General features: G+C 47.6%; 7 protein-coding genes and 1 non-coding gene across 8 annotated transcripts; 2 read left to right on the top strand and 6 right to left on the bottom strand.

Annotated features, from left to right (window-relative positions):
* Nucleotides 1-990: 990 nt before the first annotated feature.
* DEU56DRAFT_759247 (uncharacterized protein) lies at nucleotides 991-1,783 on the bottom strand (the record flags this gene model as incomplete). The annotated part of the gene is made up of 3 exons (XM_041350298.1): nucleotides 991-1,201; nucleotides 1,459-1,599; nucleotides 1,656-1,783. The coding sequence occupies 3 exons, from the start codon at nucleotides 1,781-1,783 to the stop codon at nucleotides 991-993; spliced, it is 480 nt and encodes a 159-aa protein (XP_041204621.1).
* A 6,510-nt stretch (nucleotides 1,784-8,293) lies between these two features.
* Nucleotides 8,294-10,566, bottom strand: DEU56DRAFT_916478 (major facilitator superfamily domain-containing protein; the record flags this gene model as incomplete). Its single annotated transcript, XM_041357861.1, has 14 exons — nucleotides 8,294-8,473; nucleotides 8,525-8,545; nucleotides 8,600-8,900; nucleotides 8,950-9,096; nucleotides 9,147-9,391; nucleotides 9,440-9,535; nucleotides 9,591-9,621; nucleotides 9,670-9,725; nucleotides 9,777-9,852; nucleotides 9,906-9,949; nucleotides 10,006-10,094; nucleotides 10,150-10,158; nucleotides 10,217-10,324; nucleotides 10,377-10,566. The coding sequence occupies 14 exons, from the start codon at nucleotides 10,564-10,566 to the stop codon at nucleotides 8,294-8,296; spliced, it is 1,593 nt and encodes a 530-aa protein (XP_041204620.1).
* Nucleotides 10,567-11,386: 820 nt separating this feature from the next.
* On the bottom strand, nucleotides 11,387-15,119 carry DEU56DRAFT_824930 (Lon protease C-terminal proteolytic domain-containing protein). The gene is made up of 8 exons (XM_041354271.1): nucleotides 14,154-15,119; nucleotides 13,469-14,106; nucleotides 12,952-13,418; nucleotides 12,857-12,903; nucleotides 12,561-12,799; nucleotides 12,097-12,510; nucleotides 11,773-12,040; nucleotides 11,387-11,716 (listed from the first exon to the last, which is right to left on the bottom strand). Exons 1-8 carry the CDS (start codon nucleotides 15,034-15,036, stop codon nucleotides 11,457-11,459), a joined length of 3,216 nt encoding a protein of 1,071 aa, XP_041204619.1. The 5' UTR covers nucleotides 15,037-15,119; the 3' UTR covers nucleotides 11,387-11,456.
* Nucleotides 15,120-15,678: 559 nt separating this feature from the next.
* DEU56DRAFT_569774 (PrpF protein-domain-containing protein) lies at nucleotides 15,679-17,286 on the top strand. Its single transcript, XM_041346858.1, has 3 exons — nucleotides 15,679-15,733; nucleotides 15,799-16,759; nucleotides 16,814-17,286. Exons 2-3 carry the CDS (start codon nucleotides 15,904-15,906, stop codon nucleotides 17,122-17,124), a joined length of 1,167 nt encoding a protein of 388 aa, XP_041204618.1. The 5' UTR covers nucleotides 15,679-15,733; nucleotides 15,799-15,903; the 3' UTR covers nucleotides 17,125-17,286.
* Nucleotides 17,230-17,302, bottom strand: DEU56DRAFT_t93. Its single transcript has one exon. It is a non-coding gene; the product is annotated as a tRNA-Val (tRNA).
* Nucleotides 17,300-19,910, bottom strand: DEU56DRAFT_824922 (DNA polymerase subunit Cdc27-domain-containing protein). Its single transcript, XM_041354270.1, has 11 exons — nucleotides 19,818-19,910; nucleotides 19,708-19,763; nucleotides 19,467-19,657; nucleotides 19,346-19,413; nucleotides 19,199-19,297; nucleotides 18,736-19,149; nucleotides 18,445-18,679; nucleotides 18,140-18,397; nucleotides 17,921-18,085; nucleotides 17,722-17,865; nucleotides 17,300-17,667 (listed from the first exon to the last, which is right to left on the bottom strand). Exons 1-11 carry the CDS (start codon nucleotides 19,875-19,877, stop codon nucleotides 17,411-17,413), a joined length of 1,947 nt encoding a protein of 648 aa, XP_041204617.1. The 5' UTR covers nucleotides 19,878-19,910; the 3' UTR covers nucleotides 17,300-17,410.
* A 550-nt stretch (nucleotides 19,911-20,460) lies between these two features.
* On the bottom strand, nucleotides 20,461-22,436 carry DEU56DRAFT_743652 (major facilitator superfamily domain-containing protein; the record flags this gene model as incomplete). The annotated part of the gene is made up of 9 exons (XM_041349023.1): nucleotides 20,461-20,812; nucleotides 20,864-21,082; nucleotides 21,142-21,291; nucleotides 21,341-21,491; nucleotides 21,543-21,746; nucleotides 21,803-21,916; nucleotides 21,969-22,076; nucleotides 22,126-22,156; nucleotides 22,209-22,436. 9 exons carry the CDS (start codon nucleotides 22,434-22,436, stop codon nucleotides 20,461-20,463), a joined length of 1,557 nt encoding a protein of 518 aa, XP_041204616.1.
* A 1,574-nt stretch (nucleotides 22,437-24,010) lies between these two features.
* DEU56DRAFT_916473 (uncharacterized protein) lies at nucleotides 24,011-24,803 on the top strand (the record flags this gene model as incomplete). Its single annotated transcript, XM_041357860.1, has 3 exons — nucleotides 24,011-24,129; nucleotides 24,202-24,257; nucleotides 24,325-24,803. The coding sequence occupies 3 exons, from the start codon at nucleotides 24,011-24,013 to the stop codon at nucleotides 24,801-24,803; spliced, it is 654 nt and encodes a 217-aa protein (XP_041204615.1).
* Between the last annotated feature and the right edge of the window lie 27 nt (nucleotides 24,804-24,830).

Here is a 24,830-nt window from a genome sequence, read left to right as displayed (position 1 = left end):
TAGACCTGACTAACTTTCGCTTCTTGGATCACTTTTCCCTTGTAAGTAAACCTATTCATAATCCCATCAGGATTTGACCGATGTTGTTGGAATGGTGCAAACAAGGTCAATAAATAGTTGCCTGGATTGAGGGTTGGATTGGGCAGAGGGTTACACTGGGCAGAGGGTCGGATTGGGTAGAGGGCTTTGCAGGGCTGAGGGTTGGATTGGGCTGAGGGTTTCGCATTGGGTTAGTAACTGATGCTTAGCCGCCTGGTTTGAGGTTGTATTGGGCCCAGGGCATGATTGGATGGGGATTGAATTTGGCAAAGGGTTTCCATGGGCTGAGGGCTGCATGTAGCTGTGGGCTGATGGTCAGTAATGGTGATGATATTGGTGTTCTGTGGAGCAATGTGGCTGTTGGTTGGCATAGGGTACAGATCATCAGAGCATTATGGCATATCAGTGTCTGATTTATTGTCAGGTTCATGCAGTCTATCCATCAATTTCTCAAGAACAACTCATGCACATGACAGTCGGCTATGTGTTGGCCCATGATAAAAGTAGGTACACTTATCTTGCCATTGCACACAGAAAGGTTGTCCGAGTCTTAGATTTGACTGACTTTGGCTTCTTGGCTGGCTTTGCCTTTGTAAGTGTCCCTTGCCATAATGTAATTACAATGTCATTGATGTTGTTGCAATGATGCAAGCAAGGTCAAGAAAAAGTCGCTTGGGTTGAGGGTTGTATCAGGCGGGGTCAGGAGTTGGCATGAGTGGGGACACATAGAAAATACCATGACCTACCCAACGAAGTATATTTGAAAATGAAGATAGTTGCAGGATAGTCCAAATCCCAGTAATGACTGTACATCGTCTGTTCTTCTTGGTCCGGTGATTCTTCCCCAAGGCTTAGCAAAATCTTAATGATAGAAAGTGAGGCATGGGACGAATTGATACACACCTAACCTGGTGAGTACAACCCTTTTTCAAGCGTTCATCTACCATCCCTTCACCCAAACAACTCGGAAGAATGTTGTGATCCTCCTTTTCTGGCTTTGACTTCTTGAACCTCCTTCTTCATGACCCCATCACAATTTTTGCACGTCTTCGCATATATTCGGTGTCTAGCTAGTCCCTGATCCTCCTCATAATTGAAGAGATTTGCCTCAGTAGCATCCCTCAAGGATGATACTACTAGCACGCCTCTCGAGGTATATATCCTTGTGACCCCCCAGAGTTCACATTCCTATTTCCTCGCCCCAAGTTCGCTCTGAGGGCTATTTGGGTGGCAAGGTCCAGGTTTTGCCAGCCAAGAAGCGAAAGTCAGTCAAATCTGAGGGATTTTCCCATTCATGGGCTCTGATAGAGGTGGCCAAGATTTTCGCTCTGAGGGGTATTTGGGTAGCAAGATCTTGGTCCCTCCTTTCATGGGGGAAACAGCTCTGATAGAGGTGGCCAGGAATTTCGCTTTTGTTACCTTTTCACTTTCTTGTTGGCTCTGGGGGCAATTTGGGTAGCAAGGTCCTGGTTTCCCCCCTTCATGTGGGATTCATCCCTGATAGAGGTGACCATGATTTTCGCTCTGAGGGGTATTTGGGTAGCAAGATCTTGGTCCCTCCTTTCATGGGGGAAACAGCTCTGATAGAGGTGGCCAGGAATTTCGCTTTTTTTTACCTTTTCACTTTCTTGTTGGCTCTGGGGGCAATTTGGGTAGCAAGGTCCTGGTTTCCCCCCTTCATGTGGGATTCATCTCTGATAGAGGTGACCATGATTTTCGCTCTGAGGGCTATTTGGGTGGCCATGTCCAGGTTTTGCAAGCCAAGAAGTGAAAGTCGGTCAAATCTAAGGGTTTTTCCCCTTCATGGGCACTGATTGTAGCTAGAGTGTTAGAAGAAGCTCCGGACACCGCTTTACAAACTAACCAGTGAATTGGATATCCTTGAACATTAACTTTCTTCCTGCGGTTCCATCAGAGATGCAGTCAAATTCCACTGTATCATCCATTGCCCAAGGGCAACTTATTCATATGACAGTCGGCCACATGTTGGCCCACATGGCCTTGCCAGCCAAGAAGTGAAAGTTGGTCAAATCTAAGTGCTCCTTCCCTTCATGCAGGATTCACCTTTGATAGAGGTGGCCAACACTTTTTATTTTCGCTTCTTTTAACTTTTCACTTTCTTGTTGGCTCTGGGGACAATTTGAGTGGCAAGGCTCTGGTTTTCCTCCTTCATGCGGGATTCATCTCTGATAGAGGTGACCAGGATTTTCGCTCTGAGGGCTATTTGAGTGGCAAGGTCCAGGTTTTGCCAGCCAAGAAGTGAAAGTCAGTCAAATCTGAGGACTCCTCCCCTTCATGGGGGATTCATCTCTGATAGAGGTGGCCAACTTCTACTTATATTTTCGCTTTCATGGAGTTATGAAGAGAGACATTTATGAAGCCAAAGCCAGCCAAGAAGCGAACATCGGTCAAATCTAAGGACTCTGCCAGATTTCGCTCTAAAATAAAGTTCAAAAGTTGGCTGCCCCTGTCATGCAAGTCAATACCAGACAAGAAGCAAAAGTCAGTCAAATCTCAGGACTTGGACAAGTCTTGTTTGTGTGAAATCCACCAAAGCCAAGAAGATCGTAAAAAAGCGAAAATATACATGTACAAGATGGCCACCTCTATCAGAGGTGAACAGCTTGGTCCCTGCTGTGCATTTCTGCATAACACCTCTGCAATTCACAATTTTGGTGTTTCATAAGGCAGATACAGGCAGGATCTAACACTCTGAACCTCGGAAACAAATCAGCAAGATTTATTTGCTGGTGCATCACAGTGGCATTGAGCGGTGAGCAGGCCCCCTCTGAGAGGACCGCATTCTTGCTTATGTAAGCAGCAGCAGCACCACACTCTCCTAAGATCGATTTTTACAGCCTTCATATGACTTGGGGAGGATAAGGTAGGACTTGATTTTGAGGTTATTGAGCAATACAAAGACCATGGTCATGCCAGATTTGCACGAAGAAATCAATTCTCAAAGTTGACCACCCAGGTCATGCTGGCCCCCCACACATCGATTTTAACAGCCTTGATATGACCTGCTTGACTTCAGGCATGACTCATTTTAGAGGTTATTGGACCATACAAACATGTTGGTCATGCCAGATTTCCCTCTTAAAATCATATTCCAAATTTGACTACAACCCCTGTCATGCCCCTCCCCCCCCACCCAAAGATCGATTTTTTCAGCCTTCATATGGCTTGCTTGGCTGTATCTAGGACTCTTTCTAGAGGTTATTGGAGCATCTGAACACATTTGTCGAGCCATAATTGCACAATAAAATCAAATTCCAAAGTTGACCCCCTAGGCCATGCTGGCCCCCCCACACATCGATTTTTACAGCCTTCATGTGACTTGCCTGGCATCATGTAGGACTTAATTTCGAGGTTATTGAACACTACGAAAAGGATTGTCGAGCCAGAATTGCACAAAGAAATCAAATGCTGAAGTTGACCCCCTAGGCCATGCTGGCCCCCCCACACATCGATTTTTACAGCCTTCATGTGACTTGCCTGGCATCATGTAGGACTTGATTCCGAGGTTATTGAGCACTCCGAAAAGGATGGTCGAGCCAGAATTGCACGAAGAAATCAAATGCTGGAGTTGACCCCCTAGGGCATGCAGGCCTCCCCCACATATCGATTTTTACAGCCTTCATATGACTCGCAAGGGTTGATGTAGGACTTGTTTCCGAGGTTATTGAACACTCTGAAAAGGATGGTCAAGCCAGATTTGCATGAGAAAATCAAATTCCGAAGTTGACCACCAAGGCCATGCTCCCCCACCCAAAGATCGATTTTTTCAGCCTCCATATGGCTTGCTTGGCTTTAGCTAGGACTCGTTCTTGAGATTATTTGACCATACAAACACGTTGGTCGAGCCAGATTTCCCTCTAAAAATCATGTTCCAAAGTTGGCTGCCCCTGTCATCCTCCCCCCACCCAAAGATCGATTTTTTCAGCCTTCATATGGCTTGCTTGGCTTTAGCTAGGACTCGTTCTTGAGGTTATTTGACCATCTGAAGACGTTGGTCGAGCCGGATTTTGCTCTAAAAATCATCTTCCAAAGTTGGCCACCAAGGCCATGCTCCCCCACCCAAAGATCGATTTTTCTAGACTTCATATGACTAGCCTGTCCTTCAGAAGCATTTTTCCTGGGGGTTATTGAGCCCTCTGAACACGATGGTCATGCCAGAATTGCCTGGAAAAATCGTGTTCTTGAGATATACAGGGTCCTCCCCCTCCTCCTGACCTCCTATATGTCACTATCCCGGTATTCCGCATCAATACCGATACTGAAAACATCTCTCCTAGGGTATTTGAGGCCTCTGAATCGATTGGGAATGGTCCCAGACCTTCCGGAGGTCGGCATTCATGTGATATGGGAGGTAGGCTCAAATATCAGTATTTTGGACATATCTCCACAACCGAACCGCCAATTTTCTTAATTGTTGGCTCATATCCATCCCAGAAGTACCCTCCATGATATGTACCAGCCCACCAAAAGATATTTTTTTACAAGTTTGAAACCTATTTCTGTTTTGACCCTATAAGTGAGGCATGGGACGAATTGATACACACCTAACCTGGTGAGTACGACCCTTTTTCAAGCGTTCATCTACCATCCCTTCACCCAAGCTTCATTATGATTTGACTGATTTAGTCTGCATGAGGATTGACCATTGACTCGTCATCTGAAATGTAGCTATAGTGTTAGAAGAAGCTCCGGACACCGCTTTACAAACTAACCAGTGAATTCTTCCATTGGAGAGGCAGTCAAATTCCACTGTATCGTCCATTGCACAAGAACAACTTATTCATATGACAGTCGGCCACATGTTGGCCCACATGGTTTTGACAGCCAAGAAGTGAAAGTTGGTCAAATCTAAGGGCTCCTTCCCTTCATGCAGGATTCACCTTTGATAGAGGTGGCCAACACTTTTTATTTTCGCTTCTTTTACCTTTTCACTTTCTTGTTGACTCTGGAGACAATTTGGGTGGCAAGGCCCAAGTTTTCCTCCTTCATGCGGAATTCATCTCTGATAGAGGTGACCAGGATTTTCGCTCCGAGAGCTATTTGGGTGGCAAGGTCCAGGTTTTGCCAGCCAAGAAGTGAAAGTCAGTCAAATCTGAGGACTCCTCCCCTTCATGGGGGATTCATCTCTAATAGAGGTGGCAAACTTCTACTTATATTTTCGCTTTTTTGTGACATTTCCAAAAACATTGGTCGAATTGTGATGGAGTTATGAAGAGAGACATTTATGAAGCCAAAGCCAGCCAAGAAGCGAACATCAGTTAAATCCAAGGACTCTGCCAGATTTTGCTCTAAAATAAAGTTCAAAAGTTGGCTGCCCCTGTCATGCAAGTCAATACCAGACAAGAAGCAAAAGTCAGTCAAATCTCAGGAATTGGACAAGTCTTGTTTGTGTGAAATACACCATGGAGGGGAGAAGCTAAGAAGATTGTAAAAAAAGAGGAAAAAAGCGAAAATATACATGTACAAGATGGCCACCTCTATCAGAGCGCCACAGATTAGTCCCTGCCGTGCATTTCTGCACAACACCTCCCCAATTCGCAATTTTCACATTTTATAAGGCAAATGCAGGCAGAATCCAACACTCCGAACCTTGGCAACAAATCAGCAAGATGTATTCGCTGGTGCATCACAGTGGCATAGAGTGGTGAGCAGGCCCCCTCTGAGAGGACCGCATTCTTGCTTATGTAAGCAGTACCACCACCACATTCTCCTAAGATTGATTTTTACAGCCTTCATATGGCTTGGGTAGGATAAGGTAGGACTTGATTTTGAGGTTATTGAGCAATACAAAGACCATGGTAATGCCAGATTTGCGCGAGGAAATCAGATTCTGAAGTTGACGACCCTGGCCATGCTGGCCCCCCACACATTGATTTTAACAGCCTTCATATGACCTGCTTGACTTCAGGCATGACTCATTTTAGAGGTTATTGGACCATAGAAACATGTTGGTCATGCCAGATTTCTCTCTAAAAATCATGTTCCAAATTTGACTACAACCCCTGTCATGCCCCTCCACCCAAAGATCGATTTTTTCAGCCTTCATATGGCTTGCTTGGCTGTAGCTAGGACTCTTTCTAGAGGTTATTGGACCATCTGAATACATTTGTGAAGCCATAATTGCACAATAAAATCAAATTCCAAAGTTGACCCCCTAGGCCATGCTGGCCCCCCCACACATCGATTTTTACAGCCTTCATGTGACTTGCCTGGCATCATGTAGGACTTGATTCCAAGGTTATTGAACACTCCGAAAAGGATGGTCGAGCCAGAATTGCACGAAGAAATCAAATGCTGGAGTTGACCCCCTAGGGCATGCTGGCCTCCCCCACATATCGATTTTTACAGCCTTCATATGACTCGCAAGGGTTGATGTAGGACTCGTTTCCGAGGTTATTGAACACTCTGAAAAGGATGGTCGAGCCAGATTTGCATGAGAAAATCAAATTCCGAAGTTGACCACCAAGGCCATGCTCCCCCACCCAAAGATCGATTTTTTCAGCCTCCATATGGCTTGCTTTTCTTTAGGTAGGACTTGTTCTATAGGTTATTGGACCATACAAACACGTTGGTCGAGCCAGATTTCCCTCTAAAAATCATCTTCCAAAGTTGGCTGCCCCTGACATCCTCCCCCCACCCAAAGATCGATTTTTTCAGCCTTCATATGGCTTGCTTGGCTTTAGCTAGGACTCGTTCTTGAGGTTATTTGACCATCTGAAGACGTTGGTCGAGCCGGATTTCCCTCTAAAAATCATCTTCCAAAGTTGGCCACCAAGGCCATGCTCCCTCACCCAAAGATCGATTTTTCTAGACTTCATATGACTAGCCTGTCCTTCAAAAGCATTTTTCCTGGGGGTTATTGAGCCCTCTGAACACGATGGTGAAGCCAGAATTGCCCGGAAAAATCGTGTTCCTGAGATATACAGGGTCCTCCCCCTCCTCCTGACCTCATATATGTCACTATCCCGGTGTTCCGCCTCAATACCGATACCGAAAACATCTCTCCTAGGGTATTTGAGGCCTCTGAATCGATTGGGAATGGTCTCAGACCTTCCGGAGTTCGGCATTCATGTGATATGGGAGGTAGGCTCAAATATCAGTATGTTGGACATATCTCCACAACCGAACCGCCGTTTTTCTTAATTGTTGGCTCATATCCATCCCAGAAGTACCCTCCATGATATGTACCAGCCCACCAAAAGATATTTTTTTACAAGTTTGAAACCTATTTCTGTTTTGACCCTATAAATCCTGCAGATCGCCCTGGCGATGGCCCAGGCAGGAAAGCTTTTCGACAAGAAGGGTGCGGGGGACAACCAAGGAAAGACACAAGGTGAGTTTTCCGCCTGATGTAGTACTACTTGTGCTGATGCCGTGTTACTACAGCTATGCAAACGGCTGCGGCGACAGCAATGCGCTTAATGGGTGAGTACAAGTCGACGGGTAAAGTGAACATGCAGCCAGGGGAGATGCAGAAGCTCATGGGACTTGCGATGTCGCTGTTCTGAAGTAAAAAATAACATTGGTGAACAGAATTTGTAATATTTGGTATTTTGCAATCGTATTCTCACAGTTAGAAGACAATTGGTGCGGTCAAAATGCCGTTCGTAAGCATAAGATATCAAGCTTCGTCGGAACCGACCACGTCGCGTCCTCCTGGAGCAGCCGTGTGGAGAATTGCCAGCAGATGAGAAACCATGCGGCGAACTCATAGGGTGATAGGTAGACCTAGCTGCAGGTGACTCCTATGGTAAGTCAGAGTCGTATAGCTAGAAATGAACGTGGTAATCCTCAAGCCTCAGTCTCGGATAGAAGACTGAGGATGAGCGATAATGAGTGTGCGTGTACTAAGCACGAGTATCCAGCATACCCTATATGCGGAAGGTATGAATGAACGCCGGTAAGATGCGTTGTGGGCTTGGACTGCGGATCGAATTAGCGCGAAAACTGCGAATTCTCTGAAAACGAAGCAGGAGAGAAAAGTTTCGCAAGATAATGTACTTAGTGATGGACCGTTGCTGCTTGTAGAAATGAAGGTGTAACTTTATCTCGGGGCGAGCCATCAACGCATCAACTCCCGGAGTTTCGCAAGAAGCAAAGCCTTGAGATACCAATCTCCCCGCCGAAGGAGTCTTTATCTTTCGACACGTATGAGGCTTCTCGTAACTTTCTTTTTGTTCAGCGTGATGTGACGAAGACGTTAGACATTTTGAGGATTAGTTTGCTGGTATGCCTAATGCCCAAGGGTACCATCAGCAACGTATCCCCAATATCTCTTGCGACTCGCAATTCGCCAGCTCTTTCCCCACTTGATAACGATGAGGAAAGTCATTGTTATAGCAAGCCCGACGAAGCCCGCGGATATGAACGTATTCTGGTAGCCCATGTGAAGCCAAGGAGTGATCCCATATCCCTGTGAGAGCATGCGTCAAAATGGTAATGCGAAGTTAACATCTCGACTTACGATAGCAAATGAAAGTGTATTCTAATCCCAAATTCAGTACGAGTACAACAACGCTGACGAGTTGGCGATACTTACGCGAACAAGGATGACAGCCATCATCACCTCCCCACCCAAATCTTTGTATGAATCTAGGGCGTAGCCTATAGAGAGTGAAGACCCAATGCCAGTCGAGCAAGAAATGATGCCCATGCCAAAGACGAGGCCAACCCAGTTAATGCCCTTGGACGCACCAACTCCCCAAAGGATGAGGGAAGCTGGACATAAAAGAAGCGAGACGACCATGAGCCAAAGGCGATGCTCTGGCTCTCGGATACCGTGCGTTCGACGAGCATATCTCACAGCGAATCGATCACCCACCCACCCGCTATAGAATGTTCTGCACTAATGTCAGATGATATTATGAGGGAAACTCAGAACGGATTTACCCAAGCAACATGCCAATCAAAGGGCCGAGGTAGGTCAATCCAACAAAGCTTGCTCTGAAGTTATAGGGTGCTTCGCTGAGAATCAAGGAACAAGTGGCATTCAGAACGTTATACCACACGAGACATGTGCCATACTGGAACCCTGCCCTATTGAAAGGGTGAACTTGCTTTCTCTGCATTTCTAATGGGCGACTTACCAGAAGATGACAGGGAAGCGCAACAGAATGATAGGGCGGTACGTCATTGTGAACAGCAGCTTGTTTGAGGCATAGCGCCCACCAAATAAAGCGAGCCGTTGTGCATATGTTTTAGGAATGCCCGTCAAATCCCCAGAAGAGACAGGGGATGAAATAGTTGATTCCTTGTCGTCCTTCTCAGCATCTGGTTTGGTGCTCAAGTGCACGGCTTCTGTCGCTTCGCTTGTATTGCGCACGAAGTTCGTCTACATTTAGGAATCAGCAATGATCAGTACTAATAATATACGACGCACCTCCTCCATGAAGAAAAACAACACTATGAGGGAACCGAAATTTATGATCGCAGCCCAGTACATAACCCAATGCCATCCTTGGCCGTCATATATGAACTTGGTCAAAAATTAGGACGAAAATTGGGAGACCGATGTACAACATGATACGCACGCCGGCAATGAGTGGTGCAAAGTAGTTCGACCTGCTCGCAAGGTCAACACGAGCCAAAACTTATACACTCGATACCTACCCAAAGAGAAAGAGCGTGTATATTCCAATATACGTTCCACGCTCATGTGCAAAGAACTACCAGACGAAATCAGCTTATTTCAGTAACAAAGATCTTGATATACTTACTACATCTGCAATGCTGACTTCGCACAGACTCTCGACAGGAGTACAAAGATAACCCTGCACGATTTTGCTGGCGATCCTGGTGGTAGGTGAACATCGAATGACCTGTTAGCTGGGAAATGCGCTGCGTACCACTGGCCTTCCGTCTTGATGTACGGTGTCAATAGACACATGGCCTGCCAAATGTTAATCAACCTCCAAGTCCTCGATACTCATCGTCACGGGCTCTTACAGTGTTACCAAGGACTGAAATCAGATATATACCGCGCTTTCCGAAGGTAAGAGCAAGCGGTTGATTTATCAGCGCTCCCCAGCCCAAGACTAGTATTCCGACGTCATCTAAACCCGGCCATCAAGGACAATAATAATGACCTACAAAGAAACACTGTTCATGCCAACAACGTTAAATATAAGCATAAGAAGAAATGTAGAGACAAGCGCACTGTATCCGGTGCCCGCATTGAGTGTTGCAAGAGGTATCCCCGTATCATTTGAAATAGGCTGCAGGATGGAGTACAGCACAGTCGTCCCGATGCCGATGGCACTTGTGTCTGTAGACTGAGTAAGAGTCTAACACATCATCTGTCAGTTGTTAAGACATACATATCATAACGCAGACGATCTGCAGAAGTTTCCGACCTCTACTCCAGTTCAGGGGGTCGTTGATATCATTCGAAGGCGTCGGACTGAGCACAATGGCACTGTCATTTTCCGCATGCACAACCGTCGTTTTCGCCTGGACGTCGACGAGGTAAACTGATCCAGGCACTACGGAATCGTCGATGTCGTGCATGGTGCAAAGCGGAGCAGTGAGACCTTCCAAGTCGATTTTTTTTGGCGGCGATGAACTTGGATTATATGGGTGCGGGACCGATAAGGAGCTATATTCGAGAGAAGCATAGGTACAACTTTAGACCGCCACCGATCAACGGCAGGAGATAGTCCTTTCGCGGCTGCCAAGCGCTGGGAGTGCGCTGAAGAATGTGATCTGAGCCTATTAAGAACGCGCGGCGTCCCCTTGTTTGCAATTTTCATGTACGTCGCACATGAGATCTGTGTCGCTCTGGCACAATCTATGGCCCCTGCATGGTATATGGGTGGAACCAAAACTACTATGGAGCAAAGATATGGAGACGCACGATTCACAGCACTTTTCCATTGACGGCACATGACATCACTTGAACAAGACAAATGGACGTTCCTTCGGAGTTCCATGAGAAAGTGGACATTAGCGAGCAGAAGATAAGGAGTGCTTCACGCGCTGCAATCAGTGGCAGCCTACGGTACTGCAGCTGGGCTTGTCAGAAGTGTGGGATGAAAACTTGTTCTGCAGAAAGGTTTTTATAGAAGGAACGACTTTTTTCTATATGGTCTGGCTATACTAGGGGAGACTACGGGAGACTACAGAGGCATAAGTTGGTCTGTGCAACGTCAAAACATGCACACACAGCAGCATAACCGTACGTGGAGTTGACCTCCAGAGTTCCGTAAACCATGAGATCATGAGTTGGGTTTATTGTGTAAAATACAGCCATTGCAGGATACCGTGCGGTTAAGTAAAAGAGTAAGTCTAGTTATGCAAGTGCGCGGTCAGATAGAAAATCAATCAATCGCCCCCCCCCCCCCCCTCGATCGATCGAACGAAATAGAATAAGTAATCATGCAGCAAATAACCACACCAGACTATAGCGATAACGTATCCTTCCACCGCTCAACGATCTCCTGACCTCGGAAAACCTCATGCAGGACCTCTCGTACGTCTTCGACATATACGAAGCGGATGCCTGTCTTGACGCTCTCTGGGACGTTCTCTTCAATATCGGCGCGGTTTGCTGCGGGCGCTAGGATCGTCTTTATTCCTGCGCGATGGGCAGCTAGGATCTTCTCCTTGAGACCGCCGACAGGAAGCACTTGGCCGACGAGCGATATCTCGCCAGTCATAGCTGATGAACAATAAGTGAGCAATATGAATAAAATAACATCATACAACGCAACGCACCGATGTCTGGATGAATCTTCGTCTTGGTAAAGAGAGACACAAAGGCGGATAAAATGGCAGTCCCAGCACTAGGACCTTCTTTTCCAATACTACCCTCAGGCATGTGGACGTGGATATCACGATCTGTGAGGAATTGTTCATCGGGCGTCTTGGTGATGCCAAGTTCGTATGCATGCGCCTTGACCCAACTAAGCCCAATCTGCGCACTCTCACGAATGACCTCGCCAAGTTTACCGGTCAGTTGCAATCCACCCTTGCCGGGCATGCTCTGTCAAGAAATAATTATCAGCATATTTTTCATTCGAGCATAGCAAACAAACAAACAGTAGCCTCGACGGGCATGACAGCGCCAGACCCATTGCCCAAGTATCCTAGACCAGTGCTGACACCTGGAGGCGGAGGAGCCACGTACATCCTGTCTTTGTGATAGACAGGCGGACCAACATAGTCTTTCAGGTTCTCCGGCGTGATGCGGACATGAATATCATCAGGGATCTGGAGTGGCTTGCGCTCTTGTGTCGTCACAGTTTTGCGGTCGCCAGATTCATTGCTCGTACTTTCCTCTGATATGGCTTCGTTGGGCTCGTTAGCACGTGGTTCTTGAGACTCGACAGTCTTGGGTTGCGCATCTGAAGAACTGGATGGGGCAGGTGCACTAGTGGACGCAAGTGGGACCGGTTCAGGGAAGACATTTTCGCCAAGATCGAGGATGAGCTTCAATGCAGCCTTCCGGTATATCTACAGCACCCCATGAGCGATACAAACACTACCATTGGCGAAAGTCCCACCTTGTCAATATGCTTCTTCAGGTTCCGTACACCGCTTTCTCGGCAGTAATACTTAATGAGCACGTCGACAGTGGAGGGCTCAACAAGAACGTCAGCGTCCTTCAGCCCTGATGCTTCCTTTGCCTGCGGTCCGAGGTACTTTTCGGCAATGACGCATTTCTCCTCGGAGACATAACCGCTGACTTCAAGGACCTCCATACGATCAAGGAGAGGTGCTGGTATCGTGTCAAGGTTGTTGGCTGAAAGATGTGTAAGCGTAAGTATGAGTAACGAGGACTAATCTCCGGAAGATTCACCTGTGCAGACAAACAGAACGCGAGACAGATCGACGGGGACATCCATGCTGAAAAGAATAAATATACAACATGCGCAAGTGAAGGGGAACACTTACTAGTGATCCAAAAATCCGTTGTTTTGTTCAGGGTCCAACATCTCAAGCAGCGCGCTAGCAGGATCGCCATTGATGCCTCTCCCAATCTTATCTACCTCATCAATCAAGACCAGCGGATTCTCCGTTCCTACCCTCTTCAGCGCTTGGATAATCTTTCCAGGAAGCGCACCGACATACGTCCTCCGATGGCCCTTGATCTCTGCCACATCCGTCAAACCTCCAACCGAAAAGCGGAAGAATTGCCTGTTAAGCGCGCGGGCGATCGATTTGCCGATCGATGTTTTGCCAACGCCAGGAGGCCCAACGAGGCAGATGATCTTGCCTTGAACCGTTCCTCGAAGCTTCCCCACAGCAAGAAATTCCAGTATACGGTCTTTAACGTCTTTGAGGCCATAATGGTCTTCATCTAGGACTGTCTGAGCGTGTGTGATGGAGTAGTTCTCGGGGGTGTGCTGGCCCCATGGTATCTGTAACGGGGGTGTCAGTAAGAAACAGGAAAGCATGATAAAATGCGCACCTGAGTAAGCCATTCAAGGTAATTACGCGTTACATTCGCCTCTGAAGCAGCAGGTTCTAGTCCCATCAATTTGTTGAGTTCCTCATCGAAGACCTTCCGGACGCCCTCTGGCATCTTCAACGAGGCGGCGCGCTCCTTGAATTTCTCAATGAGCTTGTCCTTTCCATCCGACTCCATACCGAGCTCTTTTTTGATTCCCTTGAGCTGCTCCATCAGGTAGTACTCGCGCTGGCGCTTCGCAATCTTGCTGTCGACGTCGCGTGAGAGTTTACTCTGGAGTTGGGCATTAATGAGCTCTTTCTTGAGAACGAGGAGGGCCTTGCGGAGACGGTCATCGACGACGAGACTCTCGAGGACTTCTTGAAGTTCCCCAACCTCACCGGAGGATACAGCGGCCGCAAAGTCGGCGAGCTTGTCGGGCTCATCAAAGACATTGGATGCAACCTGGTTGATAGAGAAGTTGGTAATTTGGTCGCGGAAGAGGGGGTTAAGCTGGGCGATGTCCTTGAAGACGGAAACAATTTCAGACATAAAGGCGCGGATGTACTGGTCGTCTTTGTTGTAGGGTTGTGTTACGAGGTTGTCTACCTGAACGATGGAGATAGCATGCTTGTGTAGGAACGAGGTTTGGACGGGACCTGAAAGGAGGTGAATTATTTGTTGCAATGAGCTGCGAGAGACGTACCCTGCGATATCTTCGCGACATCACCTTCAGTGGGCGTGGGAGGTGGGGTAACCGTTTGCGTTTCTTCCTGCACGTTAGCAGTACTAGCTTGTTCGCCAGCCTTGAGTAGTTCCGTTATCTTGATTCTACGGTGTGGATACAAAACAGCAGTGAGACCCTCTTCCTTGTCGTCGCCAGTACCACTGTTTGCAGCAAACACACTAGTGATCTGAGCAAAGACTCCGACCGGATGAACCGAATTTATGTCTGTAATGACATCGCTATCCGTGTGCTCGTCCTTAAGCAAGAAAGCGCCGAGATAGGGTTGACCGCGCTTCATCATTTCCTTGATAGCGGCGACGACAGCTGGATTGCGAACGACAACAGCCTTGTAAAAACCGGGAAAGAGGGGACGTCGTGCGATAGGGAGAGCAAGGACCTGGGGATAGACTTCTGGTACGGATTGTTTAGCTATTGAGCTAGGAGTAGGGGTTGGCTGTGGAGGTGGTGGAGGTGGTGGATCGGAACCGTCACCACTATCTCCGCTGGAGGAAGACGGTGGGGGTGATGACTGGGAAGATGTGCCTGCTGGACTTTCGTCATCTGCAGCATCAAGTTTGACAGACTTGCTGCTCGATTCTGCGGCGTCATTCTCAGGTTCTGACGGAGCTGGAGGGGTGGGTTTATTACCTGACCAGCGTGGAGAAGATAGAAGAGGAGATGATCGAGCAGGGGTAACGAGGGATGTCGAAAAGTGTCTTGGGCTGGCTAACCTAGCAGCTATCTGAGTGCCCAAGCTCTGTGAAGGACGTGGAGCGGTCGCGTGCAATGCTCGGGTGTGAGTTATGCGTAATTGCTTAGCGCAAGACGCGCTATTCGCCCGAAGGCTACCTACGAAAACCATTGGGAGACCAATTCCTTCTCGCCAAAGTGAACCCAGCCGCTCCTACGAAAGAAAAATGAATGTGCAGGTTAGAATGGTTCAGTAGCTCATTGAAATTCGTCAGATCAACCTTTCTAGACGAATTAGTCAGCATAAAGTACTTACGTGGATGCTACTAAATTTAATCGTATCGGGGAAGTTCAACTTGTTCACTGACTATCATGATGTTCATCCCCTGCAGCGGCTGAGACTCAAGCTCCAGGAGTGAGCGTGTACTCGTATTACATGCGCTCGTGGATGTTTCCACCCCATGATCGAGAGCCATTGGACGGCTCGATCAGGAGGATTCACACAAAAGACATCAACGGGGCTGCCATACTACGATCCTTGATCATCTCGAGTCTCGACGCCGCTGATGCGGCCGCTCGAGAGGTGTTGTGACAGGAACGCGCGTCTCCAAAATCACTTGACGCGGTCGGTATGAGTTCTCGCAAATCAGTCAAACATTTTGTCATTTATTAGGATAATTCCAAAATCTAGGTCCGACGCTAGGTATAGAAGTTGATACGAATGTTTTTGGGGAAATGTATGGCCTATGGCCTTCATCACAAATAGTGGAAGAGCTCGAGCGACAATGTATGGTGCAGGGAGACCCCATGTAATTTAACAAGCGCTGAATAGCGCTACGCGCCTAATTTATCATTCAGCGGCAGCCACGGTGGGGAAGTTCTCAGCAGAAGCTGTCCAATAAGCAATAGCAAAAGTAACGCGTGCAATTTCTAGTAAACAAAAGCGGTTACACTTGTACACCGTGACATACCAAGAATACTTTCTGTTACTAACTTCTGTATCGCAGGCCTAGCCGATGAGTAGTACGACTGAGACAACATGCCAGTTGTATTCAAATCCACCACCCATTTTTCGTCCAAGCTGCGTTCTCACTGTGTGCTGCAACGCATGCATAGGAGATTCACCACTCTCAACCCCATTCCAGCCACCTTTCTGCGTGGAGGCACGTCAAAAGGCGTTTTCCTGAACAGGGCGCATCTTCCAGAAGACCAATCTCAATGGGCCCCAATCTTCCTAGGGATCATGGGCTCCCCAGACACAGCCAACGGTCTCCAGATCAACGGCATGGGCGGCGGCATCTCAAGCCTGTCCAAAATATGTGTCGTTGGCCCAGCCTCTGCGGAGCAGAAGGTGCAAGGCATCGATGCTGAGTACACTTTTGTCCAAGTAGGCATCCGTGATGCCACTATCGACCTCTCTGGAAACTGTGGCAACCTTTCCAGCATGGTTGGTGTATTCGCCATGGACGAAGGATTTTGTTCCCGAGATCCTTCTACTCCATCCGGAACCACTACTAGTACCATCCGACTTCTTAATACGAATACGAACAAAACAATCGATACCACATTTCCTGTCACCGTCGCTGACTATCAGGTCCAGCCAAAACTCGACCTACTCCAGACCACAATGGCAGGCGTCCCTGGAAAGGCCTCACAAATAACCCTCGAATTTATCTCTCCAGGAGGTGCGCGTACCGGAAAACTACTTCCAACAGGCAAGCCCCTCGACTCCGTGTACACCCACGACCAAGAAATCCCAGTTTCCCTCATCGACGCGACGAATCCCACAGTCTTTGTAGCATATGCAGACTTGTCCCGAATTCTTCGTCCTTTATCCCTCATCGATTTTTCAGCCCCAGATTCACGGAAATTGATGGAGTCTATCAGACGCGCAGGTGCAGTTAAGATGGGCCTTGATCCAAACACACAAGCCCAGCCAAAAATTGCAGCACTTTCGCCGTCGTGTAACCCAGATCATGACATCGGTATCCATGCCTTCTCGATGGGCGTTTTGCATAAAGCCGTACCCATGACTGTCGGTCTGTGTCTTGGTGTAGCCGCAAAAGTTGGAGGCACGCTTGCCTGGCATTTGACCAAGCCAATGCGTCTCGGGAAGGTGAGGGAGAGTGAGTTGATCAGAATCAAACATCCGAGCGGCATTGTGGAAGTGGGAGCAGACTTTGGAGCAGATGGTGAGGTCTTGAAAGCGAAAGTAGTTAGAACGGGAAGGAGAATCATGAAGGGGGTTGTCTGGTGGTAGATTTAAATGACATCGGCATGATACTTACTCGATACCTTGGACATCTTGCTAAGTAAGTACCCATAGCGTACCCGGTGGACGATTGTATAATAGAACTACAAAAAGTGGTTCAACTGAGGATCGAACTCAGAACCTTCTGTGTGTGAGACAGAAATCATAACCATTAGACCATTGAACCGTTGGTTTTTCTTCCCACCCTGGAGATATCTAATCCATGGAGTACTTGTAACTAGACAAGAACTACAAACATCGCCTGCCGGCCCTGCCCACTATCATAACCTGACCGCTATTTCTTAGACTTGTCAGGTCCAAAGAAATTCAAAAGGCCACCACGTTGCGGTCCCTTCCCAGCCCTGGCTTTAGTCCCGCGTAAAGACTTCGTCTCCTTGATCTTTGAATTAGCTGGTACCGATTTATCCCCTGCATCATCCTTCAACTTCGATTCTGCCTTTTTCTTGCCTTTGGACTTCTTCACATCCTCAGGGACAACTTCCACAGCTTCATCTGAACTAATGGATTCATACGAAGAATAATCTTCCGTTTCTAGGAAAATCTATGAGCAATGGTGCGTTTATCACTTTGGAATGGCGAACATACTTTTCTTGCCTTTAGCATCAGTGATGACACGACTTTTCATAATACGGCGGACGGGGGCAACTTGCTTAGGTTTCCTCTTCTGCACAGCCACGGGCACGACTTCGTCTTCACTTGCGGATTCATACGAAGAATAGCTTTCCGTTTCTGGGAAACCCTCGTGAAAAATGGCGCATTTAGCACTTTGGAATTTTGAACATACGTTTGCGGCCTTTGGTATCAGTGATGGTGCGACTTTTCATGACACGATGTTTCTTCAAACCGTTGCTCCCGACGGGGACGACTTTCTTGAATTTCTTCTTCTTTGCATCCTCGGGCACAGCTTCCTCTTCACTGACGGATTCGTACGAAGAATAATCTTCCGTTTCTGGGAAGCCCTCATGAGAATAGCGTGTTTATCACTTTGAAATAGTGAACGTACGCATGTAGCCTTTGGCATCAGTGGTGGTGCGACTTTTCGCAACACGACGTTTCTTCAAACCATTGTGTCCGACGGGGACCGCTTTCCTAGATTTCCTCTTCTTAACCTGCGGCTTGAGGTCCTCCTCCTCCTCCTCCTCCTCCTCGCCGAGGCTAGATATCATAGCATCAACGTCAGTTTGGTCCATCTCGTCACCAGTATCGTCTACTACATCGTTGGGGCGATGGGAGGACAAGCGGGACACTCTGACAACTTGATCTGCAGACCGATTAGTATAACAACAGATACGTTCTGTATTAACGGACCATCATCAATATCCATCATCGCCGCAAGGCTCCTCTCAGAGTCTGAAGTCCGAACAATCTTCTTACGTGACTTGGTCGGGACTTCCTCATCCTCGTCATCCGACATAATGACACCCTTTTGCGCTCTTGCAATACTCGTTGCGGAAGGGATCACCTTCCTGTTTTTAGGCGTAGGCTTGTCTTCGACCTCGACATCCGAGTCTGACGGATCAGGCGACTTGCGTTTAGTAGCTCGCTGAAGTCAAGTAACAATTAACCATAGACCCTTGAGAAATAATAATACTGACGTACCATTGGCTTGACTGCAGGTACCTTTGAAATAGACTTCGTCATTGATTGCAGACCCACATTACTATTGCCCGACGGTTTATCAGCTAACTTTGCCGAATACGACGAAGTTTTAGTATCCAGCTCCGGTTGAGGTTTGACTATCTCCTTAACGTGTGCTCTTGATGCGGTCTCCTGCTCCTTATTCTTGCCCTTACTCCAATCCAGTTTCCCAGTCGGCTTGGGTTGTTCTTTCGTTGCAGCAAGTGGCTTTGCATGCTCCTTGTCCTTCGACCCTTCGTTCTGCTTACCCTTTTCTGTCATCTGCTCTGACTTACGCGGGAAAAAGGAAGGCTGGGGGACGACTGGCTTCCGCGCATCTAATGTTGTCTTTGAAGATGATGCTGCAGAGGCATTTTTAGGTAGTCCTTTCCTGGTCTATGTCTCTGTGAGATTGTGAAGAGAAACTAAAATATTCGAGAACAACCTTTACGTGTACACCGATTATCTTCCCATTGACCGCGGGGTTACCCTTCGCGTCTTTATCCCGGACACTGACCGTCGGGTGGCAGATTAAACCAGCGTCCTGCAAAAGCATGAGTGTGTTTTGTCCGGCATTTTATGCAGCACCTACGCGGAAGACTGAGGGCGACAAGCTGTATATATACACAGAATGAATACGGGTGAATTGTGCTTTCGCATCTGTGGCGCAACATCAGTGCCAGGGCGCATGCAGGAATGTGAACAGCACGCACCCCGCAGCCCATCGGAGTCCACCAGAACTATCTTCGAGCGCATTACAGATTGGTGCATATCGTCACCATAGTCCATTGCATCAACCAGGCTTCTACTGCTGTATAGTGGAGCGATCTGACCAGAGACCAGGTACGTCGCGAATGATGCTGTGTCGGTGTTTGCTGTTTCCGCAAGATATGCGGCAAGCTCGCTGTGTAGATGTAGCTCGCCATTCAATATGAAGCTATCACTGTATCTTACTTCTTGGCGTCATTGACATGAATACCGAGCTCGCGACTCAAGGACCGGAATGTGACCTGGCAAAGATGATCACGTCGATGTTAAACGTTGAGTATGCGCATTCCTCGTACCACATTTTTTTTGATGAACAACTCTTTAGTGAGGAAGTCTTTGGCTCGCGTGGATGTCATGGAGGACTGAAGTAATGAGTCGTGAGAATAATTGACTGGACGCGTTGTTGGACGCGTCTTAGCTTTGACAACTCTATTTATCCTATACTACTTATAACAGGATACTGTCACCTCAACGCGTCTGCGACCCATATAGGCACAATAATGTCATTTTGTGGCCCTCTAAGAGTTTAAATTCTTTGGGATGCTGAAAAGCTGGTCGGCTAAGTAATACCACAAACGTGTTTACTGCATAACCTTGCTACAATTATAAACTTAATGCCCATGTGTGGACCAGCAACTAGCATTGACAAACTGCGTTCGAGTGTTGCAATACGGCACGGGATGGATGGTGAACCGACGAAGATATTGATGTCACCTAGCTCGAAGCAGTATATCCTGCACCCTGCGACCAACGAGAGGTAAGAAACGTCAAATCGCTATGTATTTGTGGTAAATACATCATCAGTCTCAGTTATATACTCCATATACATCTATGTGGGTGGATTATCGGTGACGTTGTCATGCAGGCCTCAGAAGGTAGTGGTGTGTAACAGTATGATCAAAAATATGTCTGGGCAAGTAGCCAAAAGAAATAGACACTTTAGTTTACTTCAGGCATGATGGTTACGTTCGTGTCGCTCTTTTCGTCACAGTCCGGGCTAGGTTGTGTGGAATGAGCGGGGCCGTCATACTTTGGTTGAGGTTTGTGGTCCGTACTGCGGTCATAAAAGATCGATATCAAGATGAATTGAAGAGCAACAATCCCAAGGAGGAACCAAAACGACGCAGCTCGTCCGGCGTAGTCATGCGAACCACCATGGGTGGCCTCCACGGATGTCTCTATTACGCTTGAGGCAGCGAGGCCAATTGCGGATCCAAGTTGAAGCGCGCCGTTGAACATGGCACCAACTGTGCCGGACATGGACGAAGGCGCAGCTTGGAAAATAGCAATGCTGCGAAGTGATTAAACCATGTTCAGAAAATTTTGATGATTTGTAACTTACTTCGTATGTGTAAAAGTCATCATGACTCCCGCGCTGCCAAGTACAAATGCTGGGAACACATACGGCCAATAATTTTCGGGCCTCCCCCCACCGAGCGCCAGCAAAACAGTACCGACCATGCAAAATGATAGACTGGTAAGAATGATCCACTTCGGACTAAAGATGCGAGAAAGTGATCCAGTGAAACTCGCAGCCAAGGCTATGATACCGAGCGGCAACCTGGTGGGTAAACATATCCTTAATGGTAGAGCAACATAGGGCGACAGCGAAGACCTTACATATGGACGGCCGACGATATTGCCGACCAGTAAAACACGTTTTGCCACATCATGCTAAAAATCAACATCACCGCGTTCCACCACAAGTATGGCATAAGTGCGACGGCGAACAAAACGGAGAAGTTGTTGTAGAACCACGTCTGAGGTGGTCTGGTACAAGATCAGTCGATGATCAGTGCCAAAACTCCTGATGACATACATCGCAGCTCGGCCCACAGGCAAGAGTGTTTCCCAGTAGAAAAACCCAACGACCATTAAAACTGAAATGATCAGGAGGACCAACACCATCGGAGATTTCCAACCATCAGTGGAACCGGATGTCACAGAGAAGATGAATAAGATGAAAGCAACTGGCAGGACTCGTGAGCGATGTGAGGAGGGGTACGCTGAAAGATTTGTACCAGTTAAAATGCCTACGCCGACTAAATCAAGAGTTTTCCATTTCGCCCCTATGGGCTCAAGAGTGCCCGAAGTCTCTCCAATTTGTGACGGTATCATGAAAACACAAACCAGAGCCACCGGAAAAGCCGCGCAGGCTACATACCAGAAGACCCAGTGGTAAGATGCCCATTGGACAAACACTGCACCGACTACGAGGCCGCCCACTATGCAAAGGAACCATAAGGCTTGTCTTGCATAACTAGACATGCGGGATGTTCACCGTTGGCAACCGCACCACAGCCTCCGAAGAACCCAACTGCCCGGGCTTGTTCAAGCGGATCGGGAAATACCCTGACCAGGAGTTTTAGGGCAGAGGGAATGGTCATTGAAGAAGCTGGGACGCGATATTAGTCAGCCAGAACCAACACGCTGTCTAGGATGATCACCTATTCCAGTGATTGCTCTGACAACAAGAAGCGGAATTGTGTCGACAACAAATCCGGCGCACAGCGAGAGGACTCCGAGACTGGACACTCCTCCAATGAACACAGTTTCTGCGTGCCCTTCAGCATGAACGCTTGAAACGTGTAGCACGGTACTAACTTGGGTTGTATACGTCGCTAAGACGTCCACTCTAAAACAATGTTTTGCAAATGCAAGTAAAGATTAACGGGATGAGCACGCACAATAAGCAGGAACGATGAAAAAGTTAATCGGAATGCACTAATTACCCAAGTAGATTGAGTTTCGGACATACCCATGGATGCCTCGATTGTAGGGATGGCAGAAAAGAGAGCTGCAGTATTCAAGGTATCCAAAAACTGAGCAAAACAGAACATAACTAGCAAAACAAGTTTGCGGGTGAGAGAAAGTCGCCTGGGTTCACCCAGGGAGAGGTGCAGAAGTGGCGGCATGGTCCTGAAAAACTGCAGAAAATACAGGAAAGTTGCGGAGAAGATTTTGTTAGACAGGTCAGGAACGCACCAATATGTATTATATTGGAACACGGTTGTATCTCGATTCTCCATGACCGACGAATTAAGCCAGAGTCTTGTCACGTCGTGGGCTCACCGTGTTTGCAATGTCGGACAATGGCTCAGGGACCCTAAATACAGCCATTGGACGATATACAAATTTGAAAACAAATCGAGGTGGAAGATCTAAATCATTCCGTTGCCACGAGCTCAACTTCTTCGAGTTCTGAAGAGTCGAGGGTGAGATATTCGCATGAGAGTCGTATGGAAGCGTACGCATCCAGGGCCTCGGATCCGATTATAAGCACCTGTACTAGCATGGCCTCACGCTTCTGATATAGCAGGGTGATGCATTACAACATGCTAACCAGCTTATATACGAATAAGCCTGCCTACGGTGAATTAGCGCTTAGCTCCTAACGCGATTGAATCTACGTCACTAGGGGTTGGTGAAGAACGTTGCCGGTGATCTCGACTCTCCGAGTCGAAGCAAGGTTTTAGCCTATATTTTATTGTTTAAATTCTGGCACCGGAGCGTGACGACGTGATTGGTTACAGTCACAACGCGTGCGAACAGTTGAGCTCCACCTGACTTAACTTGTACTATACTTAGTGGGTACCAGAATCCATATGTACCACCCCCAGTACTATAGTATGCCGCACCCCCGACCGCCCCAGTTACCCATCACCTGTGTGACCAAGCAATTGAACCAACTCCTCATACTGGACGAGAATCAACCTTGTCACCGTTTTGCATCTTGTTGTCCCTCAAACCAAGTTCTCGGATGTCGAGCACCACTTCAGTAACCTGAGTTAAAGTGCGCATCTGTCCACACGCTTATTGTCCTCACTACTCAAGTGAGAGAGTTTGGTGCATATACTCAATGCTAAATTCTAATATCTGAATTCCGGAGTACTCAGGGCTGGAAACCAACCCGCCACCTTTTTTAGTACCGAGAAATAGAGGTCTCACTGACTCGGAACGTGATATCCGCCTCCAAAAGTGTTCGAAGCAGCTGGCATCGTGGACTACGTCCACGACGCACGTTCAAGGTACGATAGTTTACCAGCATACTGTACTCGTATGTGTGCACTTATATTTGTGCAAACAGCAACAATTCTGGTTCCAAATGTCCTCTTCATGTGAATCCCCTGTTGGATTTGATACCAGGCGACTTCCGCGCCTGAAATCACACCGGGAGTGTTCGGGTAGTGCCCGAGATCGATCGCCCAGGTTTTTTATTCGTCCTCTGGGCTCTCATATCCTCTTCGAAAGTGATGAGCGTTGTCGTATCTGTTGTCTGAAAGTTTGATTTCCCACATCTCTGTGACTCACGATACCGCGGTGAGGGCTTATCGCGGCTGTCTCCACACCTCAGTTTGTATGCAATGAGTCAAGTCATCATGTACGTACCGCTTCAAGTTATTTTGGAAATCTAGGCAAACATTCGACGTATATATCCAGGATATACCAAAGTTGCAAGAGGCACCGATCCAAAATATCGCCTGTAATCATGTCTAGCATCCCAACGACTGAATTACTTGTCTTCAACACCACAGAGGAGTTTCGTAAGGACCACTCAATTTTGTACCCCACACTCGACTTGGGTTTGAAGTCTGATGGTGTCCGGAAGTGCGCATCGTTCTCCTGCTAGTATATATTAAAGGCAACACGGTCGCCCTAATCATGATCTTATTGCGACAGGCCCGCCTACATCGGGGTGCAGTTTGAGGACCCAGCTACAGGCTATATGATCATCAGTACGTATTGTATATTCTACTAGCCTTGAAAGTAGGCCAATAATGCCTTGGCTTTAGACTGGGATAGCCTGGAGAAAACATATGGCGGTAGCGGAGACCCCCCTATTGCAACCTATGCTGGAAGCTATGAAACCCGTCTTCGAGGGCTCGTTGAAGGCGAACCACATAATTTTCAATGATCACACCACTGCATTCCAGCAGCCTGTCACAGAATTTCTCCTCCTCACGCCGAAAGACCCTAGTCATCGCGCAGAAGTGTTCGACATCCTCACTAAGCTCTCGGACTCAACTAAGCAGATGCTCGTGTTTGGGCCTGCGTTGGAGGATGATAATGAAATTGTTATGGTTTGCGGTTGGCCGAGCGTTGATGTAGGTGTCAAGATTATCGAGATTTGGGCATATCGTGCTGTCGTTAATGTTGACCTACAGGCCCATTGGGAAACGGTCTCTAAACCCGAGCCGAAAGCCGCTCTCGAACGGCTGTACACTATTGCCAACAAGATCCATCAGTTCCATACTTCCTTAACCCCATATTCAGGAAAGTAGCGGTTACCAGTTGAGGGTATATTCAAA

The sequence above is a fragment of the Suillus clintonianus genome (assembly GCF_016758775.1).
Source record: "Suillus clintonianus strain FC179 chromosome Unknown DEU56scaffold_86, whole genome shotgun sequence".
NCBI lineage: Eukaryota > Fungi > Basidiomycota > Agaricomycetes > Boletales > Suillaceae > Suillus > Suillus clintonianus.
The sequence above is the reverse complement of the archived record's forward strand: the minus strand, read 5'-3'. Positions and strand labels throughout refer to the sequence as shown.

Coding starts and splice junctions, on each gene's coding strand:
- DEU56DRAFT_824922 (XM_041354270.1), bottom strand. CDS start 19,877: ATGACATCCACGCGAGCCAAAGACTTCCTCACTAAAGAGTTGTTCATC. Junction 18,680..18,735: donor TACCTGCAGTCAAGCCAATG/GTACGTCAGTAT, acceptor ACTTGACTTCAG/CGAGCTACTAAACGCAAGTC. Junction 18,086..18,139: donor TGATGCCAAAGGCTACATGC/GTACGTTCACTA, acceptor AGGGCTTCCCAG/AAACGGAAGATTATTCTTCG.
- DEU56DRAFT_569774 (XM_041346858.1), top strand. CDS start 15,904: ATGCCAGTTGTATTCAAATCCACCACCCATTTTTCGTCCAAGCTGCGT. Junction 16,760..16,813: donor GGAGTCTATCAGACGCGCAG/GTGCAGTTAAGA, acceptor CAAAAATTGCAG/CACTTTCGCCGTCGTGTAAC.
- DEU56DRAFT_824930 (XM_041354271.1), bottom strand. CDS start 15,036: ATGGTTTTCGTAGGTAGCCTTCGGGCGAATAGCGCGTCTTGCGCTAAG. Junction 14,107..14,153: donor TGTCGCGAAGATATCGCAGG/GTACGTCTCTCG, acceptor ACCTCCTTTCAG/GTCCCGTCCAAACCTCGTTC. Junction 13,419..13,468: donor ACCTTGAATGGCTTACTCAG/GTGCGCATTTTA, acceptor CCCCCGTTACAG/ATACCATGGGGCCAGCACAC.